The 22,465-nt window shown below is 39.2% G+C and overlaps 1 protein-coding gene across 3 annotated transcripts in view; it reads left to right on the top strand.

The window, feature by feature from the left end:
• PRDM16 (PR/SET domain 16) overlaps window positions 1-22,465 on the top strand; it is a 427,236-nt gene that overhangs the window by 200,611 nt on the left and 204,160 nt on the right. For all 3 annotated transcript variants that reach the window (XM_050931682.1, XM_050931681.1, XM_050931684.1), the window contains exon 3: window positions 13,843-13,893. In XM_050931682.1, coding sequence (XP_050787639.1) covers window positions 13,843-13,893 — 51 coding nt within the window. The remainder of the gene's footprint in view (window positions 1-13,842; window positions 13,894-22,465) is intronic.

Below are 22,465 nucleotides of genomic sequence, written 5' to 3'. Positions count from 1 at the left end.
AGGGTTGCTCTCTGGCTGAATTTCAGCAAGACTGTTGGAAAAAATGTTAAATGAAAGAAATGTGTTCCTTAATTAATTAATAGTTTGAGGGATGGAAATCCTGTAGTTCGCTAAAGCATACAGAACTGTAGTGCACAGAGTTCAATTATACCAAATAACACATGCGACACCTACCACACACGGTAAAAATAAATATATTTAATATTTCCTACATGGTATAATTGTCAATATTCATTGAGGGGGAAAGCTGAAGACCTGATTATGTCACCCTTACATTGAATCATACTGTGAATAGACTTGTTCTAATCAATAAGACTATTTGTCAAGCAAAGGACTACATGCTGTGAGTGAAGGTGGCAGAATTTGGCTACAAGGGCTGAGAGGGTGCTAGGGCTACAGTGGAAGTGGCCCAGGGAAAATAGGCAGCAGGTTGGAGGAAGGCGGTAGGTGGCTGCTGGCTATAGGGTCCCTGGGTCAGGACCCAGAGTAGTGGGTGAGCCTGGGGTCCCCCCCACCCTTTGCACCCCACTTGCCAGTGAGGAGAGTGGCCGGTATCCAGACTGCAGTTTTTCCTGAGACGAGGGGCTGGACCTTGGACTGCAGTTGACTGCTGAGGCAAGTGGCGGGACTAAGGACTACTTGTCCCCTGAAAGGGGGGAGATACTGGGATGAGGGCACAGCTGGAGGACCGTGCCCAGAAGAGGACACTGCGGTCCGGGGAGCGACACAGGTCCAAAGAGTAGAGACACCAGTGATGGCAGTTGTGACACCACTAGCTGAAGGTGGACTAGAAAGGGGGAGAGCTAATTTCCAGGACAGCCAGTAGGAGGCGCCGCAGTGGTGAGTCCCATCCTGTCACACAGGGGGAGTCAATAGGCAGAGCACAGGCCAAATCCAGATGGTGAAATCTTTTTATTTACGTATCATTATCATTATTATTTTTTTCAGGAGTCTGAAACCTGACTATACCTTAACCAAAAAATTTGGACCTTGACAAAAAAATAATTGACTATCCCTGCTGTATAGTGAAAGTTCTTTTTTTGTTCTTTTTCTCTTTTAATCATTTGCCATCTTGGGAATGTTGCTGTGGGACAGCTCATGTTGAGAGATGGGTCTTATGTTTCATTCTGGAAGCAGTGAAGCTTATACTCGCTCTATATTTTGGGACGTCCATAGGTATGGGCCTGCCACGTACAAATTTCATCCTAGCTCCAGAGTCCCTAAGGAGTGTAGTCGCTGTAGCAGGAAATGGGTGTGGTTGATTAAACCTATTTTTGTTTAAATAGTATAAATAAGTGGATCTTAAAAATGTTGTTGGGTGACTGAAAATGGAGGAATAGACAAGAATTTAGGCCACAAGTATCTATGTTTTGGAGTAGTATGAAAGGCAAATGCATCTGTTGTTTGTATCCAAAGAATACATATAATGAATGAAATACTTTTTCTTTTAGCAAAACTGCCAAACTTCCAAGTGCATTTCTCATGCTCATTAACACTGGACTTTAAGAGTCTGATAAGAATGCAATATAAAATCAAACAGCCCCTAAAGACTGTGAGATTATATTTAATACCCTCCTATCACCAGCCTCTGAGTACTTGGCAAGAGAAATGGTGACATTTACTAATCAGTACCCTCTCTTATTTGTCTTGGCTGAAAGTCTCAAGTCCTCAGCTTATTGAAGTTATTACAAATGCTCTCCATTAGATTGTATTTTACTTCCTGGTATTTGCAGAAGAATTTGATCACAATGTCGTGGAGGAGTTATGTCTTTAAAACGAAATGCAGGAGTTCAGATACCAGGCATGTAATTTGCATGTTTATTTTCTCTCTTGCAATCTTGTTCTTTAACTTATTCTTAGTGTTTGACGTTCATTGTTTTCCCATCATCTGACCTTGACATTTTTTCACTCCTTTCTGCATGCACGGGCTTTTGTTTTGGGGGATAGCTGGTGTTATTTATTACTAATATATGAATATCCTCTAACAGTTCATCTTTATAAATGTGCAATTAGCCCTCCTGAAGGTTGCCAGAAGAGATACAAGCTGGGCAAGTGGCCGTGCAAGGTTCCTCTACAGTGTTCCAAAAATGTGCTTGATCTGCCTTTAGCAGTGAGGTCATTCTCCATGACCTGCTCAGTCCTTGGCACCACTCTGTGCAGGGCCAGCTCCAGGCACCAGCAAAGGAAGCAGGTGCTTGAGGCGGCCAATGGAAAGGAGTGAGACATCCAGGTCTTTGGCGGTGGGTCCCTCAGTCCCTCTCTTCCTCTTTGAGCTGAAGAGGAAGAGACGGAGCAAAGGACCCGCCACCAAAGAATGAAGTGGCGCAATCGACTTGCCGCCGAAGAGTGGCCAATCAGCTTTTTTTTTTTCTCCGCTGCTTGGGGCAGCAAAAAAGCTGGAGCAGGCCCTGATTCTGTTTAATACTGGTTTTACTGATGCGGAAACCTGTTTAGCTAGAATTGAACTGAGTCCACCATCTGAATTTACGTTGGTCACTAAATTCCTGCTAAATGGAAACAACTCTGGGACTTGCAAACTCTCCTTTCCAATGGCAATGGAAGGGCAGAATTTATCCTTTAGTGTGATAAGCAGCTTGGACACCCAGAACATCTGTTATGCCACAGATTCATAGATTCCAAGGCTAGAAGGGACTACTGTGATCATCTAGTCTTACCTCCTGTATAAACAGGCCATAGAACTTCCTTCCCAAACTGTCTCATGATATACCACAACTTTAAGCAAAAGCGTCACAATGTTGCATATTTTAATGTTACATAATTTGATTATTACATATAGAATCATAACCTGAAGTCTCTGTAACTATTAAGTATTGGGGGTTAATTATACTCTTTTTTCCCCCCATATGCTGGTAGAAATTAGATGTCCCAATTCAGACCAATGTCATCTAAGCTGTTTAAGAGAAACAAAATGCGTTTGTTCCCGAGGTTGGCAAAGAGTGAATTTGGCTTCAACTTCAACACATGATTATTCTGAATGAAACCAGACAAGTCTATCTATAGACACAAATTCTAACTCGAGTGTCCCATGTAGCATTTGGGTTATTTAGAGCCCTTCCCTGGACAGCATAACGAATCCATGCTGTTCATCCTCAGTCACCCCGCTCCGCCACCCCTGGTCAGGAAAGCAAATGCTGCCCTCCCATCCCCACTTTCAAATGAGTATCAAGAACATCTTTCCTCCATTTTCTCTTAATTTCAGATACATCAATTTTAAGTACCCAGAACAGGATATTGAAAAGTTCCTCAATTCAGCAGTGTTTCACAGACCCATTTGATGCAGAATATTATGGCTTTTCATCTGTCATTTGCCAAAAAATACAGCGAATCACAAACACTTTTTTTTTTTATGAGCACGGGAAAGAAGTATTAAGATAACATCAAAAGAGTTTGTTATGGTGCCCATCTTCCCCGTCCTTTGTTGGGAAGTAACGTTGCCATGGTGACGTGTACAATAGAGATTTCCAAAGTCCTAGAAATGAGTTTTAAAGGACTGCTCTGGTGTCTCAGTGCACAAGCCATAGCATCCTGCTTGTTGTCATTACCAGGCTGCCTTCCTCGTACTCTGCTGGCAGGCAGTCTTCACAAGCTTGTCCTGCTTCTTCTCCGGGATCTGACTGCACATGAGGTGCAGAGAGGGTTGGGAGAAACTTTAACATCACAAGTCCATGCAGTGATGAGTGGAATAAAATACTCAGCCATAGAAAAGGTGAGCTGAAACCAGCAGCTCATGAGACAATTAAAAGTTGTCAAAGCAAAAACAAACAAAGAAACAAAAAAACAAACCTGATGAAAAGATGTTCCCTGGGGATCAAAGGTCAGATTTAACTTCGATATCTATTTTGCTTCATAAAATGAGCACGATTCACTGCTCAGGAGGGAATCCTCAACCCTCCTTCCCTCCAGATTGTACCAGTAGAATAATTCTTGTGCACAAAGTTAGCTTCACAAGGTTGTGGGGTTTTTTAATCAATTCACTTTGTCTCTTTTATGGGCTTTCCTACAACTCCACCTGGGAGGTCTCAGAGTGACCTTAATTTGAAGGAGCTCCTAGGTGAGGTCTTTGTATCTGCGTGGTGGTGTATTTCTACGTGGAGAATGGTGAGACAAAAATGACCATTAATCATGGCAATGTTTGAGGAACGTCAGGAGGCTGGGGTGAAGAGTGCAGCTTTGCACAACAAGGTGAAAACAGACACACACGTGATGGGAGATAATGTTTACACAGAAAGCGTCTGGATTAGGGTTAATATTAAACCAACTCCTTCCCTGTCTGTATTCAAATAATGACAAGGACCTGAATTTTCCCCATTATGCCTAGGTATTTCAGCTCATTGTACACTGCTTGGGGACCCCTGTAATTGCTAGGCTCAGCAACAGGAAACAAGGGTATTTTTAGCTGTAATTTTGGACTTCTTAACTATGGTAATTTTTAAAATCAAACTATTAATTATTTTACTTTATTAAATAATGGGGCAGCATGTTCAGTTGGTTAAGGCAGAAGATTGTGAGTCAGAGCCTCTAGTTTCAGTTCCTGGTTGTGCCACTGACCCACCTTGTCACCTTGGGCAACTAACCTGAACTCTGTGCCTTGGTTTGTCAGTCTGTGAAAAGGATGTTCCTTCCTCACCGGGATGTTGTAAGGTTTACGTAATTTAACGTCACTTTTAATCTTTTAAAAAACTTGGTTAAAAATCACTACGCAGGTTGCAAAGATCAGCTAAACATTTGGATTTGAATCCAAAGTTAAGATCTGAGAGTTCAAATGTGGTGTTCCAGTTTGGGCTTATGTCCAATTATTTCTTAAATGCAGAGAAAATGGGCAGAATAAACAAAAAATTATCTAAAGTTGTATTTAAAGTAGATCATCCCTACAGTTTCAACATGATTTTGATACTTTTAAAAATCATTACAGTACATAAGGATCCAAAAGTGTTAGAAGTGCGCATATTTACTTCATTTGACTTCAGTGGGCTTTATATAGGGTCCTATAACTTTTTAAAATTGTGTGTGTGTTTTGCAGAGAGTATATTTACATATTATATAAAAACACAATAATAGATAGTAATGGAAGGAAGAAAGTGCATAATTGTTCACTTACTTTATAGGGTGACAAATGAAGTCCAATGCATAGAATGACATTCATATACTGTTAGTGAACATACGTAAAGTATGTTATAAACGTAAGGACAGTTACTACAGAGCTGCAGTAAGTGTTTTTTTAACATTAATATGTTGGCTGTCTAATAAATTTAGTATAAAAAGTCTTTACACATAATGTCAAACTACTAAAAATCTACAAGCAAAAGATTCTTATTTTGTTGTTCAAGTGCCAAACTACTGGATTTTGGAACAGATCAATTTTTTGGTTTCATTTCTGTATCTGAAAATTGGCAAACTATTTGAACATTTTAAGAAAGAAAGAGAAAGAAAGGGTGGATAGCAGGGGGGTGCTTTTATCGAATTGTAGAGATGGCGATGAGAAATGGTGGTTTTGCCAGTAATGTGAATGACTATGAAGATTCAGGGTCAAATTCTGAGCTCTGTCAATGTGAACCCTGAATAACTCCACAGATCGCAATGGGGTTACTGAGACTTACACCAAGGCCCAGAGTTTTAAAGGTATTTGGGTGTTGCCGCTCTGTGTTGCACTAGCTAACTGATTTAGGACCCTTAGTCTCATTTTCAAAATGCCTAAATTCCTTTTGAAAATGACTTAGGCTCCTAAATCAGTTAGCTGTTGCAACACCGAGTGCAGCAATGCCTACATACCTTTAAAAATCTGGGCCCAAAAGGCCAATCTTTCCACCAGCCTTTGGATAGAAAGATATTTTCTTTATGAAAGAGGCAGAAATCGGGTAGGGGAGGGAAAAGAGGGTGTTCTGGTTTTTATTTTTGTTTTTGCCAAGTACTATATATCACTACTTGTCTAATATAATTTGGAGGTGAAAAAGAAGAGGTCTCCTTGTGTGCTTCCAAGGAAGCGGCTATTGAACCAGAAAGATAAATCAGAAAAATTCAAGGTAGAGTGGCCAATTGACTGTGATTTAAAGTGAAAGTCCTTATATGTGTTCATGCACTAAAACACAGACAGGTATGTCGTTTGAAAGGACATCCATTTTTGTGCACCAGGAGGAAGGGAAAATAATAATTGTTGTCCTCTTTGCAGTGACTGCTAGAATTGAAGTGTCCCAAGCACTGTCAGTTTCTCCATGAGTATGAAGGATTTGTAGTACAAGGCAAAAGTTCTCCATGGAGGAATGGTAAGAATGTAGCTGAAACAGATTTGGGTGTTTTTATAATTGAGGGCTGTCTCCTGAAAGGTGATTGGCACTCTGGCCCCAATCCAGCAGAAGACTTTGTGTGTCGTCCTATTAATTTCAATGGGGTTACTAATACTAACATGCTTGAGTGCTTTGCTGAATCAGGGTCAGAGCCCTCAGCACCTCATTGAATCAAGCCCTAAAATAATGATTAAAGCTTGAGATACCTAGTTTGCTTTAGGTCCCAGCAGGGATATCTTCCTCTAAGCCAGCCTGCAGAAAGAGAGCAGAGAGTTGGTACAGATGGTGAATAACTTAGCCATCTTCCTGGTGCAGGGCAGAATAGGCAGCTGCCTGACTACATGGGATGCACTTTGGCAGCGTGCACCCCTCCAGCTAGTGCATGTTGTTAATCAGTTGAAGGGCAGGCCATTTCCCTTAGGTGACAGACCATACCCTGTTGGGACTACGGTGCATTAATTGATACCTTAATGGCATTCAGTGCAAGGTTAAATCCTGCTCTGGTGTATATGGAGAAGCCTACAGTGACCTTCCTTACTAGTGCACCACAGATTATTTTAAGAAACATATAACAACTTGAACGAAACTGGTTGATTGCATGAATCTATCATTTTATTCATAGTTTCCTAGTATTGTGCCAAGATAGTAAATAGTTCCGGTACTAGAATTTAATTGACCTGAGCCTACATCATGGTCCTCATTGGAGACCTTTATGCTCAGGTGGGATCCCACTGATTTCAGTGAGGTTCTGCTTGGGCACAGGAGTCTGGATGGGACCTAGGTTTATAATTGTGTTTTCGGGATTTTCTGTTGATGTCCCTGAAGTCTGCAGTGCAAAAGCGTGTAGAAGATTCCTGCTTTAGTTATGATCAAGGCTCCTACGCTTACCTTTAGAATCTGATCCTGCTCTCTTGGTTGAAAGGCATTGGATACATAATTGCAAAGTATCGTTATTATGATTGATATAGGTAACTGTACTATGCCTTGGTATATCGTTGTGAAGAATGCTGCAGTTAGCACATAGTTGCTCTTGTGATTTTCACAGATTAGATAATCATGGATGGCAGCACTTGAGCATATGCTCAACTTTATGCATATACTTACGTCCCCTTGTCTTCAGTGGGATGTAAGCACAGGTTTAAGCACCCTTCCTGAATAGCAATGCTTTTCTGTATCAGGACTTAGTAAACAGCTGAAGATGTTGATAAAGGAAAAAGCTTACAGGACAGCTTTGATCTCTTCATCTGATGGAAACAGTCGACAAATTCTACACTAAATTACATGGTTGTAAATCTGTAGGAAAATACATAAGAATCAGGATTTGCATTGATATTATGAGCAGGGTTCGGCCCATTATATAGCTTCTTCATCCTAGAATTTGCTGAATATGTCACACCATGCCCATTTCAGATTTTTGTTTTAAATGACAGTTTATCTGAGCTCAGAGAATGAATGGATAACATTACTATTTACATAAGCTCATTGTGATCTGTCTCAGTAATGTAATCAAATTAAGGTTAACTGCAGCTGGAGAATGCCAGCTTGTAAACTGTTTTTCAAAAAGAATCACATGGCGTTACTTGACATGTTTAGTATACATCTGGGAGGCTTTGCAAAAATTATAGCACATCCCTAACTAATGTAACCAAAGTCGGGATTCTGCTGCCATCGGTTCCCTAAATCCAGGAAATGAAATCCAGTGATGTTCTTCAACAATTGGAGGAGTGATACCTCCAAACAGATTCCTGTAACAAAAAATTCTCTGACATGGCTGCTGCTGACATGTTGTCTCTTTTGGCTAAAAACAACAGTGCAGTTGATAGAAAAAGCATATGGTGTAAATTTTGAGTACATTTATGAACATCTGTGTTAATTGCAGAATTACAGCCCTCTGTGCGTGTCAAGCACTGCATTTAGTATTATGGCATTTGTATAAGATGAAGTCCAGCCTGAGCTAGAATTACCCAATGGGTGGGTTTTCAATTTTTTTGTTGCTAACACACATCCTTTATGATGGTACTTTTCTTATTATTTGTATTATATGATGGGTTATGTTGATCTGTCTTACAGTAGTACTTAGAGACCCCAATGAAGATCAGGGACCCTTTTTCCTACAAACAGATAGGGTATATCTACACAGCAGTTTAACACCCGTGTGTGGCCCAAGTCAGTTGGCTTGGGTTATGGGGCTGTAAAATTAAAGGGTAGATGTTCGGGCTCAGGCTGGAGCCTGGGCTCTGTGATCCTCCCACTCCATGGGACCCAGAGCTTGGGATCCAGCCCAAGCCTGAACATCTGCACCACAGTATTGCAGCCTGAGCCCTGTGAGTCCAACTCAGCTGACACTGGCCCAGCAGCAGATGTTTAATTGCTGTGTAGACATACCCATAGTAAATGACAGACCCTTCCCCTAAGATCTTACACTCTTTAAACACACAAATTGTTAGTATTGCCACAATACAACTGGGGAACTGAGGTGTTTAGAGATTAAAGGACTTGTCCAAGTCTCAGAGAAAGTTTGTGGCACAGCTGGAAAGCAATCTCAGCTTTCTTGAGTTCCTGTCTATTGTCTCAACAACAAGACCATCCTTCCACTTTAAAGTCCTTTGTAAGAGGAAAGTATTACCTAGAGATTGGACCCAAACCAAATCTCAGATGCTAAAACCTTGTTTCCCACTCTTGAATTTGGAGGAGGTTCAGATCTGGATCAAGTATCAGAGGGGTAGCCGTGTTAGTCTGGATCTGTAAAAGCAGCAAAGAATCCTGTGCCTCCTTATAGACTAACAGACGTTTTGGAGCATGAGCTTTCGTGGGTGAATACCCACTTCCTCAGATGCATGTAATGGAAATTTCCAGGGGCAGGTATATATATGCTAGCAAGCAAGCTAGAGATAACGAGGTCAGTTCAATCAGGGAGGATGAGGCCCTGTTCTAGCTGTTGAGGTGTGAAAACTAAGAGAGGAGAAACTGGTTCTGTACTGCTAGAACAGGGCCTCATCCTCCCTGATTGAACTGACCTCATTATCTCTAGCTTGCTTGCTAGCATATATATACCTGCCCCTGGAAATTTCCATTACATGCATCTGAGGAAGTGGGTATTCACCCACGAAAGCTCATGCTCCAAAACGTCTGTTAGTCTATAAGGTGCCACAGGATTCTTTGCTGCTTTTACAGATCTGGATCTTGATTCAATAGCTGATTGTTCTATAACAAGTAAAATCAACCCCCCATATCCAATAATAGGAACTTTGAAAAAATTCAAATTAGGATCTCCATTTTGTAGCTTAGTCAGTCAGCAGTATTATCATCCTGGTTTACACAAGGCAGACTGGCTTATCCAAAACTGGAGCTTGTTGGAGAAACTTTGGCAAAACAGGTAGTTCTTCTGAAATGAAAATGCCTCACAAAATCAGTTGATTTTGACAGAATTTCATTTAGGAAAAAAATGAGGGGAAAAAAGTTCTGACAACATCCAAGTGTCTTGCTTTCAAATTTTTTGAATGAAAAGCTTCAATTTTTCAGTTTTAAATGAAAAGCTTCATTTAGAATATTTTTTAATTTTGTATTGGATATTTTAATATACTATAAACATTTTAAAAGGCAAAATTGAAGTGAAAACATTTTGATTTTGTTGAAATGAAATGTTTCCATCAAGCCAAAACAATTTTTTTTCAGAATTTTCCTTCACAGAGAATTTTTTTTCCACTCCAGTTTGAAACAAGCCATACATAGAAATCCTAAATCCTTTTCAAAACAGAATTTACATCCTCAGCACAAATTTGTCCAAAACCACAAAGGAAAGTTGTGTACGAGTTGGGATTCAAATTCAGGAGTTCCTGACTCTGAATCATGTGTACAGAGCATATAACAGGGTGGGTCTGTCCCATGTTAGAGTGAGCAGGTACTGGAGTCAGTCAAACCCTGTTCCAGGTGTTTTGGAGCACATGTGGGGAGACAGAAGGTGGTCCTGGAATGATAAGTAGTGTCTTGGTGGTTCCAAGAGACTGTTTCTTTAAGGATGCAGGACAAGGAGCCTTGTGGTACAGAGTGAGGCAAGGCTCCCTTCTCTCCCAGTAACGCAGGATGAGTTCTGGGAAACAGGATAGTTTATCACCCGTTTCTTCCCTCATAAGAGCTGAGACACCGACCTGCAAGGAGGCCTGCCTGCTGACCTCTCCCAATTCAGAGAAGAATGGAATTCAGCAGGAAAGGCCAGCTGAGGGAAGCTGATCCAGGTCTTCAACTGGCAGGAATAAGCATAGCCCCAAGGAGGCAAACTTTGAGACTCTTCTGTTAGGAGAAGACTTTGGAAGAAAGCTACTCAGGAAGGAGGGACTGGGTGGAAAAACCTGTTTGTGTTTGAATTTTGAAAGGTACTTTAAAGAGAAGACAGGCCCTCAGGGATGAGGGCCTGGGCCCAGCTCGAGGCTGGTATGAAGACTCTGTGGGGTTTTTGTTTGTCTTTTTGACTGGTGTACCCCAGAAGGGGTGGATTTTTGTTAAACAACTTTAGCCAGAGGACCAAGTCACTGGAGTAGCCAAAACAGGTTGTGGGCACTTTCAAAGACGCCCTAAGAAGGAGAAACAAAGGCAGGGCCACAGCAGAACCATTAAGGCCATGGGAGCCGGGGGGGAGGGCGGCACTCAAGAATGGCAACCCAGTTAGAGAGCAGTAGAGCACATCCCAATTTGCACTTAGTTCTCACTTTTTTTCTGTGCATTTATGGTCAAGTAAAACCAATGCAATATGTCCTCTGAATGGGTCAAGAACGTTGCTCCATCATTTACAATCAATAATATTTTATGGTACTTTGCATATAATACTAGGATTTATTGTTGAGCAACTTTCATCTGAGTGTGTCATTGTTTCACAAACAAATTAAGGCTCATACGATAAGTGTATTTACACTATCATACAGAGGATTAGACTAGAGTATAGAGAGTTTAGTGACCTGATTCTCAAAGGGCACTGAGGACCATGACTTCACAGTGATGTTAGTGGGAGCAGTGAGGGATTATTTAGCACCTTCAAAGGTCAGGTTGTTCCAACAGCAGCTCAATGGAATCTACTTGTAATGGTGCATGTTAAACCTATTTAACTTTCAGCATTTCGGGCAGCTGGTTTCTCTTCGCATTTTTTTTAATATTGCTCTAGTGTTCACCTCTCACTCTTGTTTGCTTTTAGCTATTTTCCAAACCACAATTTCAGTATCTATTAAAAGTTATGTAAAATATAGAATGAGTTAGAATTCTTAATATTTAAAATATGATACGTTGTTGTTACAGCTGAGCTCAGAAACATTTGCCAACATTTTTTAGTTCAGTGAATGGGTCAATCTCCCTTGCCCTGGGTCACAGAGGTCCACTAACGTCAGGCTAGGTCCTCACCTGGTGTAACTTGACATACGTTAATAATAATAATAATTGATGTAAGTTAGCTATCAGAGCCAGGTGAATTTACACCAATTGAGGGTCTGTTTTTTGTTGTTTAAAAATGTAAAAAATTCTTTAAAATGTGTAACATTTCTCATTTTGATAACCTTAATTTCCATCTCAGTTTTTTGTACGGTCTTGCTGCTCCAGTTGACAGCCAGATTGTACTGACACATTGCATTTAGGGTGTAATCCTGCAAGGTGCTGAGCACTCCAGCCCCACACAAGCACTTAAGCAGACGCTCTACTTTAAATGTATGAGTAGTCCCATCAAAATCAATGGAATTTCTTAAATGCTCTGTTGAATTGGAGCTAGAGTACTGGCTCAAGAGGCCTTTAGCATGCCTACCTTGATGGATCTTTACAGCATTTTGTAGAACTTAAGTACTTAACCTGCCCAGCTGCCTGCTTGCCTATATCTAATTTTCACCGTCACCAAAGTGCAGTCACTCTGAGGCAGAATGATGGGGCAGTTCTCTTACCGCACACCGCAGCACTACACAGCTGCCTGAGGGAGAACACGTAGAATACCGTATGCAAGTGCAGGAAGAATTTAAATAGGTAGAATATGAATAATTCAAACCAGAATCTGGCCAATTCTCTGGAGTTAGGACAACATCTACTGTCAAAAAAAAAATGCCATAAGGTCTTTAATGAACACAAGTGGGTTGGAAAACACTGATGTTGGATCTCACCTCAGAGAGATCTCTTATAGCTCATTCCTCCAAACCATACCATACCTGTCACCAAGCCTGTGCTGCTGAACCAAGGGAAGCCATCGTTAATGATGTGCTTGCCAATCTAATTCTCTGCAGTGCTGAAGTGCTGGAATGATTTTTATAGTGAGGGTGCTGATGATGGAAACCATGTCTATGTTATTACTACTTCAAGGCAGTGGGAGTGGTAGCACCCCCACTACCCTTAGTTCCAGCACCAATGCGTTGAGACCTCTGTGATTTATTTCTTCTCTGTCCAATGTTAGCATCTTAAGTGTGTGAGGATTTCTCTAGCAGATATATTAGGATCTTATGCAGACTTGGTTTAATTATTTTCCAATGCATTATTTCTTTACATCTAATTGAATTTTTAGACAAAATTGTGCTGTTGTGGAGCATATTGAGTGCTGGTGATTACCTGGTATCTACTCCAGAAATGACTGCATCACCACCTCTGGATTTTCCACTGCATTCCATCTTCTCTGCCTGTACTCTAGGCTGGATGCTTTTTGTGCTTTTTTAGTATGTGTGTGTCTCAGATCTAAAGATATATTAACTAGAACTGTTGAAAATTTTCAGTGCTTCAATGAGAGATTTTTGTGAGGAAAAACTTGCAAAATGTCTATCTGCTCTAGAGTAATGATAATTAATAATATCAGTAGGGCTGGTATACCTCCAAGTACATAAAGTATTTTGAGATCCTTTGGTATGGAAAGTGTTTTATACATTCATGCTGTTACTTGAGTGGAATGCTGTGAACTGGGACATCCCATTGGTGAACCTGTCTTTCTTATTAAGCCATCCATTTAAGAGGCCAGACTATTTTGAAAAAGTCTTACAAAGAAGTAAACAATTGTACTGGATAAAAAAATATAGGAACAAATTAGTATGTATGGCATTCCACCTTTATTTTGTCACTTTTTAATCTTTGTTATATTTTGTTATTTTTATTATTATAGATTGTAATATCATTGTTTATATTAAATGTTACTTATTATTTTAAAACAAGACTGAGAACCCCACAGCTAGCTAGAAACCACTAAACCCTTGGCACTAGCCAAATATGCCCCCAAGAAGTGGAATTTATTGACTTCAGTGGGATTTAAGCATGTACTTAAGTGCTTTGCAGTATTTGGGCCTGAAGCAGCGGTCTTAACCGCTTACCAATTTTAGACTAATTTAATTCTATGACAAACATCCCAGAATAAAGTGACTGCTTAGGTCCAGTGCAGTGTATTTTTGTGGTGGTAGTACTGGTGTAAGTATTGTATCTAACTTTGAAAACATCTACATAGGTTTGCTGCATTTGAGGATTCTAGCCTTTATAGTGTACCTAATAACGTTCTTTTTTCATTGCAGATTGACTTATTTTTGTTTTTATTATTTTACAGCAAGTACTGACTGATCCTGAGGTGGCATCCCAAGAGGGCTGTATAAAAAAGGTAGGAAAAGATTTAATCTTATCCAAGTTGTGTTCGTTACTTGGCTTTGTCATTATCTTGATAGTTTTCCATTTCTATTTGCATATGAATGTGTAATAAATGTAGTTATCAAAATACACGAAAAAGGCTTTCAGAGCTTCTTTTCCATTTCTATGAGTGCAGGATTGTACCCCAGTTTTATTTGGGGAAACTTCTATGTGTGATTTGTGGATCCAATACTTTTGTAAAAGGAATCCTTGTTACAGTTATAGCCTAGGCAATAGCCATTCAAACCTGGAAACCTGATTTTCCAGTGAAATGATGTTTGTCCATGCTTCTAAGTAGAAGTCAGTTCACCATATGATGGTTATTTGAAATCAAAGGGATCTGGTATGCATGAATAAAATAACAGAATTTAACTAGTCTTATGTATTACCGAGCTTTTCCTTGATTTGTGACATCTTAAACTATATTTCCAGAGAAAATCTGGTTTCAAGTGTATTTTAGCTGTATTATAATTTCTATAAATGTCTATACTGGAACTGTTTGACAGCCCCATAAAGTACATGTGTCAGTAGCCTGTCTAGTGTTTTGGTCAGGATCATTTTAAATAACATTCTTTCCACTGGTATCTTTGGTTAACGGTATTATAAGGTAAAGCATAGCAAGGCTATAATCAAACATGACTATCTAGATGCCCATAAGAGGGGTAGCTTATCCTTATCCTTGTTGTTTTAGTCATGAGTTGGCTTTAATTCCTTTCACATGTTATTGTCTTATAAGAAATAGACACATATGAGATTCAAAAGTGTCAAATATTTGAAGTTGGAAAACTGCAACGACTGCCATTTTATTCACCCATTTAGGCTATCTTAAATACCATTTCTTAGCTCTGAAAGTTAAAAGAAAACACTTGTGCGGTTCTGCCAAACACAGTGAAATCTAATACTTGTCAGGCTCCGGAGTTAGTCTGAGAACAGATATTTAGACATATCTAGGTCCAATATGGACCATTCTATTCACACCACGTTGAGCAAAATAACCTTTTATTTTGGAAGCTAAGCTTTCCTCTGTGAAATGTCTTTTGACCATCTATTGACCTTGCAAAAGGACCTATAGCAATATTGCTGAACTTTTTACCTTGTTGATCTCCATAACTCATTTCATGTTTGTCTGTGCCTCAGTGGGATCCTTTTGTCTGAGCAGACATGGTGACAAGGTGGCAGGTTCTTATTATCATAACCCACTTATCACAAAGATGGAAGTAAATTCTCCATGGCCCAGGGACTGCTCAGCTATTTCTATCTGGTAGTCTTTAATTACAATATTGCAAATCCACATTCAACCTAAAAAGAAGGCTTTGAACAAAGGAAGAGTAGGAGGAGACATTAAACAGACATCTTCAGATGTAAAAAAAAAACATCTAGTTCAGTTGTACTGTTTTTGTTACGAAGTAAAAGATGACAACATTTATTTCCCCCTTCCCAAAAGCTTTCTTGCATCTTCAAAATTCTCTTTCTCCAAATGTAACACTGGACAATTATGATATTTGACAGAGGGACTACCACTGTGGCTTTTTCTTCTAAATGCATTGTAGAGAAGCACTAGTGGGAGTTTATGAGGTGATAAATTTACTGGAGGATGGGCAGTAGGGTTTTACAGCCAGGGTAAAAAAGGTCAAAGCATTAAGGTAAAGAGTTCAAGTCTAAACTTAATGGCTTGTGAAAGGACCATTGCTGGACAGTTTTTCAGACAGGAGGGGGGGAAAAAGAATGAATGAAAAATAATCCTGTATGATTTTTGCAGCATCAGGACAGGGCTGTGTGGCCTAATTTTTTATAAGAGTAATCTTTGCTTATCTACATTTCACTGTGACAGTGCAAGAAGCCACTGGGGGAACATTTCAGTTCCCAAACTTGCTGAATCACTAAATTGCTATACCCACTGGGATACAAAGTTTTCTGGGGTTTGATTGCTATTTAATCCTCTTCCTTTTGAGGCATGTTGGAGGACAGGAATGTGGCTCACTCTCCATCCAGCCACCAAGACAGACGTGAATGTAGTGGGTGGGCCAGTCTAGGCTGGAAACAAGGGAAGTCCGAACCAAGCAGTGGTACCATTGTTTGGAAATGAGTCAATTAGGTGGCTGTTGCATCAAAGGTTCTGAAGGGGGCAATAGCAGGGAACATCAATAGGGCATGAGAGAGAGAAGACCTGAAAAAAGGGGAAGAGTGACAGAACTGAAGTATAGTTGGAGACACGTGACGCTTGTTTACTTTAGACCCTCAACATAATTTTTCCTGGTTAAATTACCAATTGGAGGAATGTTCTACTTTCTATCGGTCCTTTTCCACTAATAAACTGTTTGTGAAATGCTCAATAACTTTATTTAGAGGACTCTACTTTATTGTATAATAAATAATGACTTTCATTTAGCTTGAAGTAAAATATAAAATTATCTCAGACTGTTTTTTTAAGGTTCAAATAACTTTTTCACAGTGTGTTATGGCCTCCACATGTCTGGGTTCTGTAGCTGCCAGAAGCAGAAGTGTCATACTAACACTAGAAGGCTGATTTTGGTGGTGGTACTGGCCTCACAGGAAGCAGGAAGTCCCAGGAATCTAATAAGAGGACCTTTTCCCATGAGGTTTCCAGCCCAATTTTGTGAAATCTACAGATTCAGATAGTTCACAGAATAATTCAAACTTCTAAGCACGTGCATTCCAGCCAAAGTGAACTGCCATACATTTTTGTAAATTTGCATATTGTTAGCTTTGATTGCATTGTGCCAATACATGGTTTGGATTATTTTTCTGGAGGTTGAAGTATTTGCTTAAAGAGAATCAGGTAAAGTTCACATTTCTTTAGTGTACTGCATATATGCCTTCAGGTAGGTGCACACGGCGCACACACATTTTTATGTGCATAGATATAGATATAGATAGACACAGATTGCCATACACATTTTCAGGAACATCTTCTCTGATTAAATCTGCTGCCCTCTATTTTATTTTTTTTTAAAGGTCAACTCATGTGCTTTTTATCTGCATTTTCCAAGCTTTCCCACTGCAGATAATACATCTAAAGATCAGCTTGATATCATTATCCTTTTAATTTGACTTCGGAGGGACATGAAAGATAATACTCCCTGTTCAGCTAGGAAATGATGCCAATGTCCATTGCATGATGCTTTTATGTCTGATGGGTAATTCTACTTGTATTTAACTTTGCTCTAAAAGTCACTTTGGACGAACATTTGAGAATTATGCTGAGAGAGGCTCAGGGTATAGGGCTCCCAACCAACCTCTTCTGGATGGACTGTTTTTCTAACTGTGGTGACAAGAGACCTCAGGGACTTCTCTCTTCAGTAGACTCTCTATTTAGTCTCTGTTTACTTAGAGGGAATAGCCTAAGGGGCTACTGGAGAGAAAACATCTGTGGGAGATAATCTATAGAGTTATCTATCTATCACTCTTGTCGACCCTGTCTCCCTTGAGAGCAAGCTGAGAGACTTGTAATAAAAAGGCATCGCTGAAGAGGCTTTAGGGACAAATAAAGAGACACGTTAAGGGCCAGCTGAAAATGGATAGAAGGCATTATTAAAGCTCAATAGCCATCTTATCAAAATCCAATAGGATAGACATTTGGCAAAAGGTTTGAAATTTATTCTTTGACTTTCTGGAGAGCCTGAATTTGTCCATTGACAAGACTGTATTACACAGAGTGAGAGATACCATCAGCTTTAAAAGAGTTAGATTCAATCTGGTTATATATACATATATATAATATAATATAAAAAAATCCAACTTTTCTTTTGTCCTTTTTTGACTCACTTTATTTTATATTGCAAAATGTAAGAATCTGTTAATACAGTACAGCTGGAAAGAAAATATAATCTGAAAGTAACCCTTTTCTCCAAAGTAAGTAACCGATAGTCTTGAACATTGTTTAGAGAAACTCAAACTATCTTAGCTTTGGAAACCTTGACCATCTAGGAAGTGTTCTATGGCACAAAGTGTGCTATATAATTGGAAAGGTGTTGGTAGTGGGCTTTTTAAATTAAAAATTAACTTAGTTTCATTGCTGCAAATGTGAACCAGGATGGACCTATAAATCTCTCTAGGTTTATTATTGTGTACAAAATGCTACAGGTCACAAAAACCATCTGATACTTCAGAAACACATTGTTCAAACTGGATGATTGATTGATAATTATGATAATTTGTGAAATGATTATTTGGGTATTATAAGCATAGCTTGTCCCACTGGGTTGCTGTGAAGACATTTTCTATAGCTTGGGCCATCAGAAATGGCCCCTGGTAACAAGGGATATGGAAAGGTCTCGTCAGTCTCTCCCAGTGGGATATCTAGGGCTGATGAATGATGACCCAGAGGAGTAAGAAATCAGACTTCAATAAGCAGTCAGGAAGGTAGTTAGGGAAGAGCAGGGGAACTGTTAACTGTCTTTTGTGGAGCAATTACTAGCTAGGTCATACAGCCTGAGGCCTAAGCAGGGTCTATCATAATATTAGATACTCACTGAGAGAGTGACTTAAAGATTTTAACTTGAACTGTTTAATGTTCATGGATTCACAGCATTTCACATTAGTCTGCTGTACTGTACGGAACACTTTATCACCACACACACACACAAAGTGAAAAGCGGATTCTCTGAAACTGTCAAAAAATTCTGAAATTGTAGTGACATTTGTTTTAATTTACAGTTCCACTAATTGATCCACTAACTGCATACGTTTAGGATAAGTGGGATCTGTTAGAAAGGTCCTTGCAGTGGTTATGGAGAGGGTACAGACCAGAGATTAAATGTCATTATTTCTAAATTGTGATACTATCTGTCTCTGTGTTTATATTTAGCTAGTGTTTTTTATCTCTCTCTATTCATAAAAAGCATTATTCCAGCCATAGTTCAAAGCCAGTTCTATGAGGTGCCTGAAACCAGATCTTGATGATGTTTCGCAAAACTATATTGGAGTGAACAGCAATATCCATTGGTCATATCTAAAATCCACTTTCAATATGATCTCTGCCTTAGAGGTGCTGTTTCTTAAGAACTTTAATTTGCTTGTTTTATAGGTTATATCTTTATGAAATAGAAGTATGTTTAGCTGCCACAAACAGAGGCAGCTTTCAGTTGATTTTTATAATCTTTTCTTGAATAGACTTGCGTCATTCCAATAAGCCCTGGACAAAGGAGGGAACAGTTGTCTGAGAGTCTTTTTTACAACATTTCTCTCTTTCCATTGTTAGAGGGCTGCTAATAAAAGAACCAGGAGTCCATTAATTCAGTGAATGAACATATAGTAAAGTCAGTTCCCTCTTGAGAACAATAATGTTGAGGTCAGCTTAGGTTTCCATGGAAACTAAGTACTAAGAAGTTTGCATCCTTGATTTTGCTGAAATGAAGCATGGAAAGTAAAATGGTGTAAAGCAGCCACAGAAAAGTCAGAAAACCAAGTGCTGGTCAAATAACTTTGAACGACTAATGCTGTAGATTTAATTTCTCTGATTCAATTGTCAGATTAGTGCTGTAACAGGAATAAAGGGGGCAAAAAGTGGGGAAGGTGAGTCAGAGAGAGAGAAATATTTCTGTGAAGAGGCTTTTTTATTTTGGTAGTTAAATGTAAAAATCAGGTCAAGTTAAGAAGACCCACAATTGCTAAGATTTCTCTATCCATATTTCCATCTCCAGTACGCTCAAGTGAACTCTAACCCCACGCAACTCAAGGACATGTGAACTCGGCACCTTTGCAACAGTTTCAATTTTCAATATTGTCAATACTGTGGATGATAAGGGTGATTGATGGTAAATTATCACAGCCTCTGCTTGTGAGTTAATGCAAAGCATAGACAGGGTGAAGACTTCCTTATTTAATTATAAATGTGACTTTTGTAAATTAAGTTGATTTTTTTCACCATCTACTCTAGCGGAGTCTCCATTAAATCAGCACAGCCACCAGATTAATCCAGAATGCAATGAAGCTAATTAATTCTTTTCACACTAATTTATAGCCCATTGTTATATTTTCATGTCTAAGTGAACAATGTATCTCCGGGGAAAGTGCCTAAACTGTATTACTGAGTTATTTATACACATTGTTCTGAATGACAGGCATCTGTATTACAATGATATCTGTTTAAGATAAAAATGTGTATTTACTTCAGGGGTTCACAGCTATGGGAGGTCACCTTGCCTACCTGGATTCTCAGCTTTCCTCGAACATAAATGCTCTGACTTTGAGGAAACCTGAGTTCAGTAGCAGAAATGGGTACTTAATTTTTTGTGGTGGGGTGAAAGAGAGGTGACCCATATGTCAAAATGAAAAAACAGATTGATATTAATCTGTGTCCCCTTATATTGCTGCCCTGAAAGTTAAATTATTCCAGTCTTAGTTCATCTCTGTTGGCTACTTAGTTTTAAAAAAACCCCAAACCCACTACAAACAGTCCTTTGGCAGCACTGATGCAGGCACATCTCACTGAGGCAAAAACGATGACAACTAAAGCTGGCCAAGCTATTCATTACAGCCTCTTTTTGACTAGCATGTGATTTCTTCTGGCCTATTAGTAAGTATTCATAGAACAGTTTAGTCAAATAATTTTCAGCCTCTGTGTTATTCATGAAGTGTTTGCATTGATTATTTGCACATATCAGTTCATGCTGTGTGGTTGGCCAATTACATCACCTGGTATTGTTTCTGTTCCTTCATTGGATGACTGAAGCTTTTTTAAAGTTGGGGGGGAATGAATAACACTTTCTGATGTGACTTTTCAATAGAATAATAATTTATTTATAGGACTCTCCAACAATTTGATGAATACTTGTCAGCTGCCTAAATAATATGAGACTGCATGGCATAGTGAGGGAACTCAGCACTTTTACTAGTGAAATTATTCAGAAATATATATTTGCTATTTAACCATTTCTTATCCATGTTACATTCACCTGTATGTGTGCATTTATGTATGTCTCTGTCAAAAGAACCAAACAGAATGCCATCTGTGAAATCCAAACCACTTGCTCAGCTTATACATTTGTTCATTTAAATCAAGATGTGTTTTTAATTGTTTGAATACACTTGAAAGTATGCTGTTTGTCATTAGGGAATTAGCTGCAAAATAAAATAAAAGTCTGGAGTTTATGTACTGCCTCCAAGATGATTACTTGTGAAATAATATTCTGGATGATTAGGAGGTATTACAGCCTCCAGTTAGTTTAAAAATGCCAGAATGCCCTAGAGATCCCCATGAATCTGCTGCCAGCCGGCCCCCGTCAGAGCTGAAGGCAGCACTGTCTGGAGCCCAAAATCAACTTCAGGAAGGTCATGTGAAAGAAAATCCTCAGTCATCAGGAAGCCCTTGGCCTCATGGCCTTTCTGACATTTTCTGACAAACCTTAAATCACCAAAGCAGACAAAACATCACAAATTTCGGAACGATAGCCTCTGGGACTTCAAAACTGTACATTAACTTAAAAGGTAAAAAAACCCCAAAAACAAAACTAACCTAAGCACCCCTGCCCTCAACCCACCCTGTAATTCCTCTCTGCATACAGAGGATGGATGTGCCAGTATTAGATCTAAATTCAGAGCCATAGATGAGATGGATTGGGAAAACTGAGAAGACTGTAACTAATACTCTAGTCTAGTAAAGAGGAGTGTGTGTGTGTGTTGCCATCGATTATTTAGATGCAACATATATATATATATATATATATATATATATATATATATATATATATATATATATATTAAGTGCTGTAAGAATAGATTACACTGAAGGACAGATTTCTTTGCAGAATTGTTTGGACGCAGGATTTATTGTGTATATTACAAACATTATAGAAGCCAGATGGTGGTAGTAATAAAATCTGTAATCTTCAGATGCCTGCAATATTCAGTTAATTAAAATGTGCAGCGCTATTAGAGTGAAGAATATGTATAAGCTAGGAGGCCTATTAGACCTCTCCTGATAAAAAGCCTAGACAATAATAAGGGGGAGAAGGGGGATATGATGGGTTGGGGGGGAGAAAAGTGAGAGAACAATTGGAAAAGTGTGAATTAGTGCCAGGCAGCACTGCACAAACAAAAATGAAACAAGACCTAAAGTGTCATAGTAATGATCTAGGTACCGATGACCTATACTTTTCCGAGACACTTAACCTTAGGAGGAAAAAAATGCTCCTTTTAGGGTTTTTTGGGGCCAGAAATGTGTGTAGGAGGGACAGAACAACCAATACGTCACTTGAGTCCTGTGCCTAGTTCAGGCATACAATATATTTTGATGTTGCCTCTCAGACGACTGCATTCTTTCGACATGGAGATCTTCTGCCTATAAAACGTGCTGAAATAATCTGATTTATTTTGCACAAGACGTTTGCTCTTTGTGCAACCAGACATGGTAGCTGCATGCACAAATGGTTGCAGACAAAAGCTTGCAAGACAAAGCTAGAGGCTGATTTGAGACTAATGGAAAAATTGGCCCTATATCTTAATGAATATTAATTGTAATGACTGTTTCTTTTCATTCCATTTCATGAACTTCTTGATTTCCAGAATCATGATATAGACGAACA

The sequence above is a fragment of the Gopherus flavomarginatus genome, chromosome 21 (genome assembly GCF_025201925.1).
Source record: "Gopherus flavomarginatus isolate rGopFla2 chromosome 21, rGopFla2.mat.asm, whole genome shotgun sequence".
In the NCBI taxonomy this organism is placed as follows: domain Eukaryota; kingdom Metazoa; phylum Chordata; order Testudines; family Testudinidae; genus Gopherus; species Gopherus flavomarginatus.
Note: the sequence above shows the minus strand (reverse complement) of the source record. Positions and strands in the feature narration are given on the sequence as shown.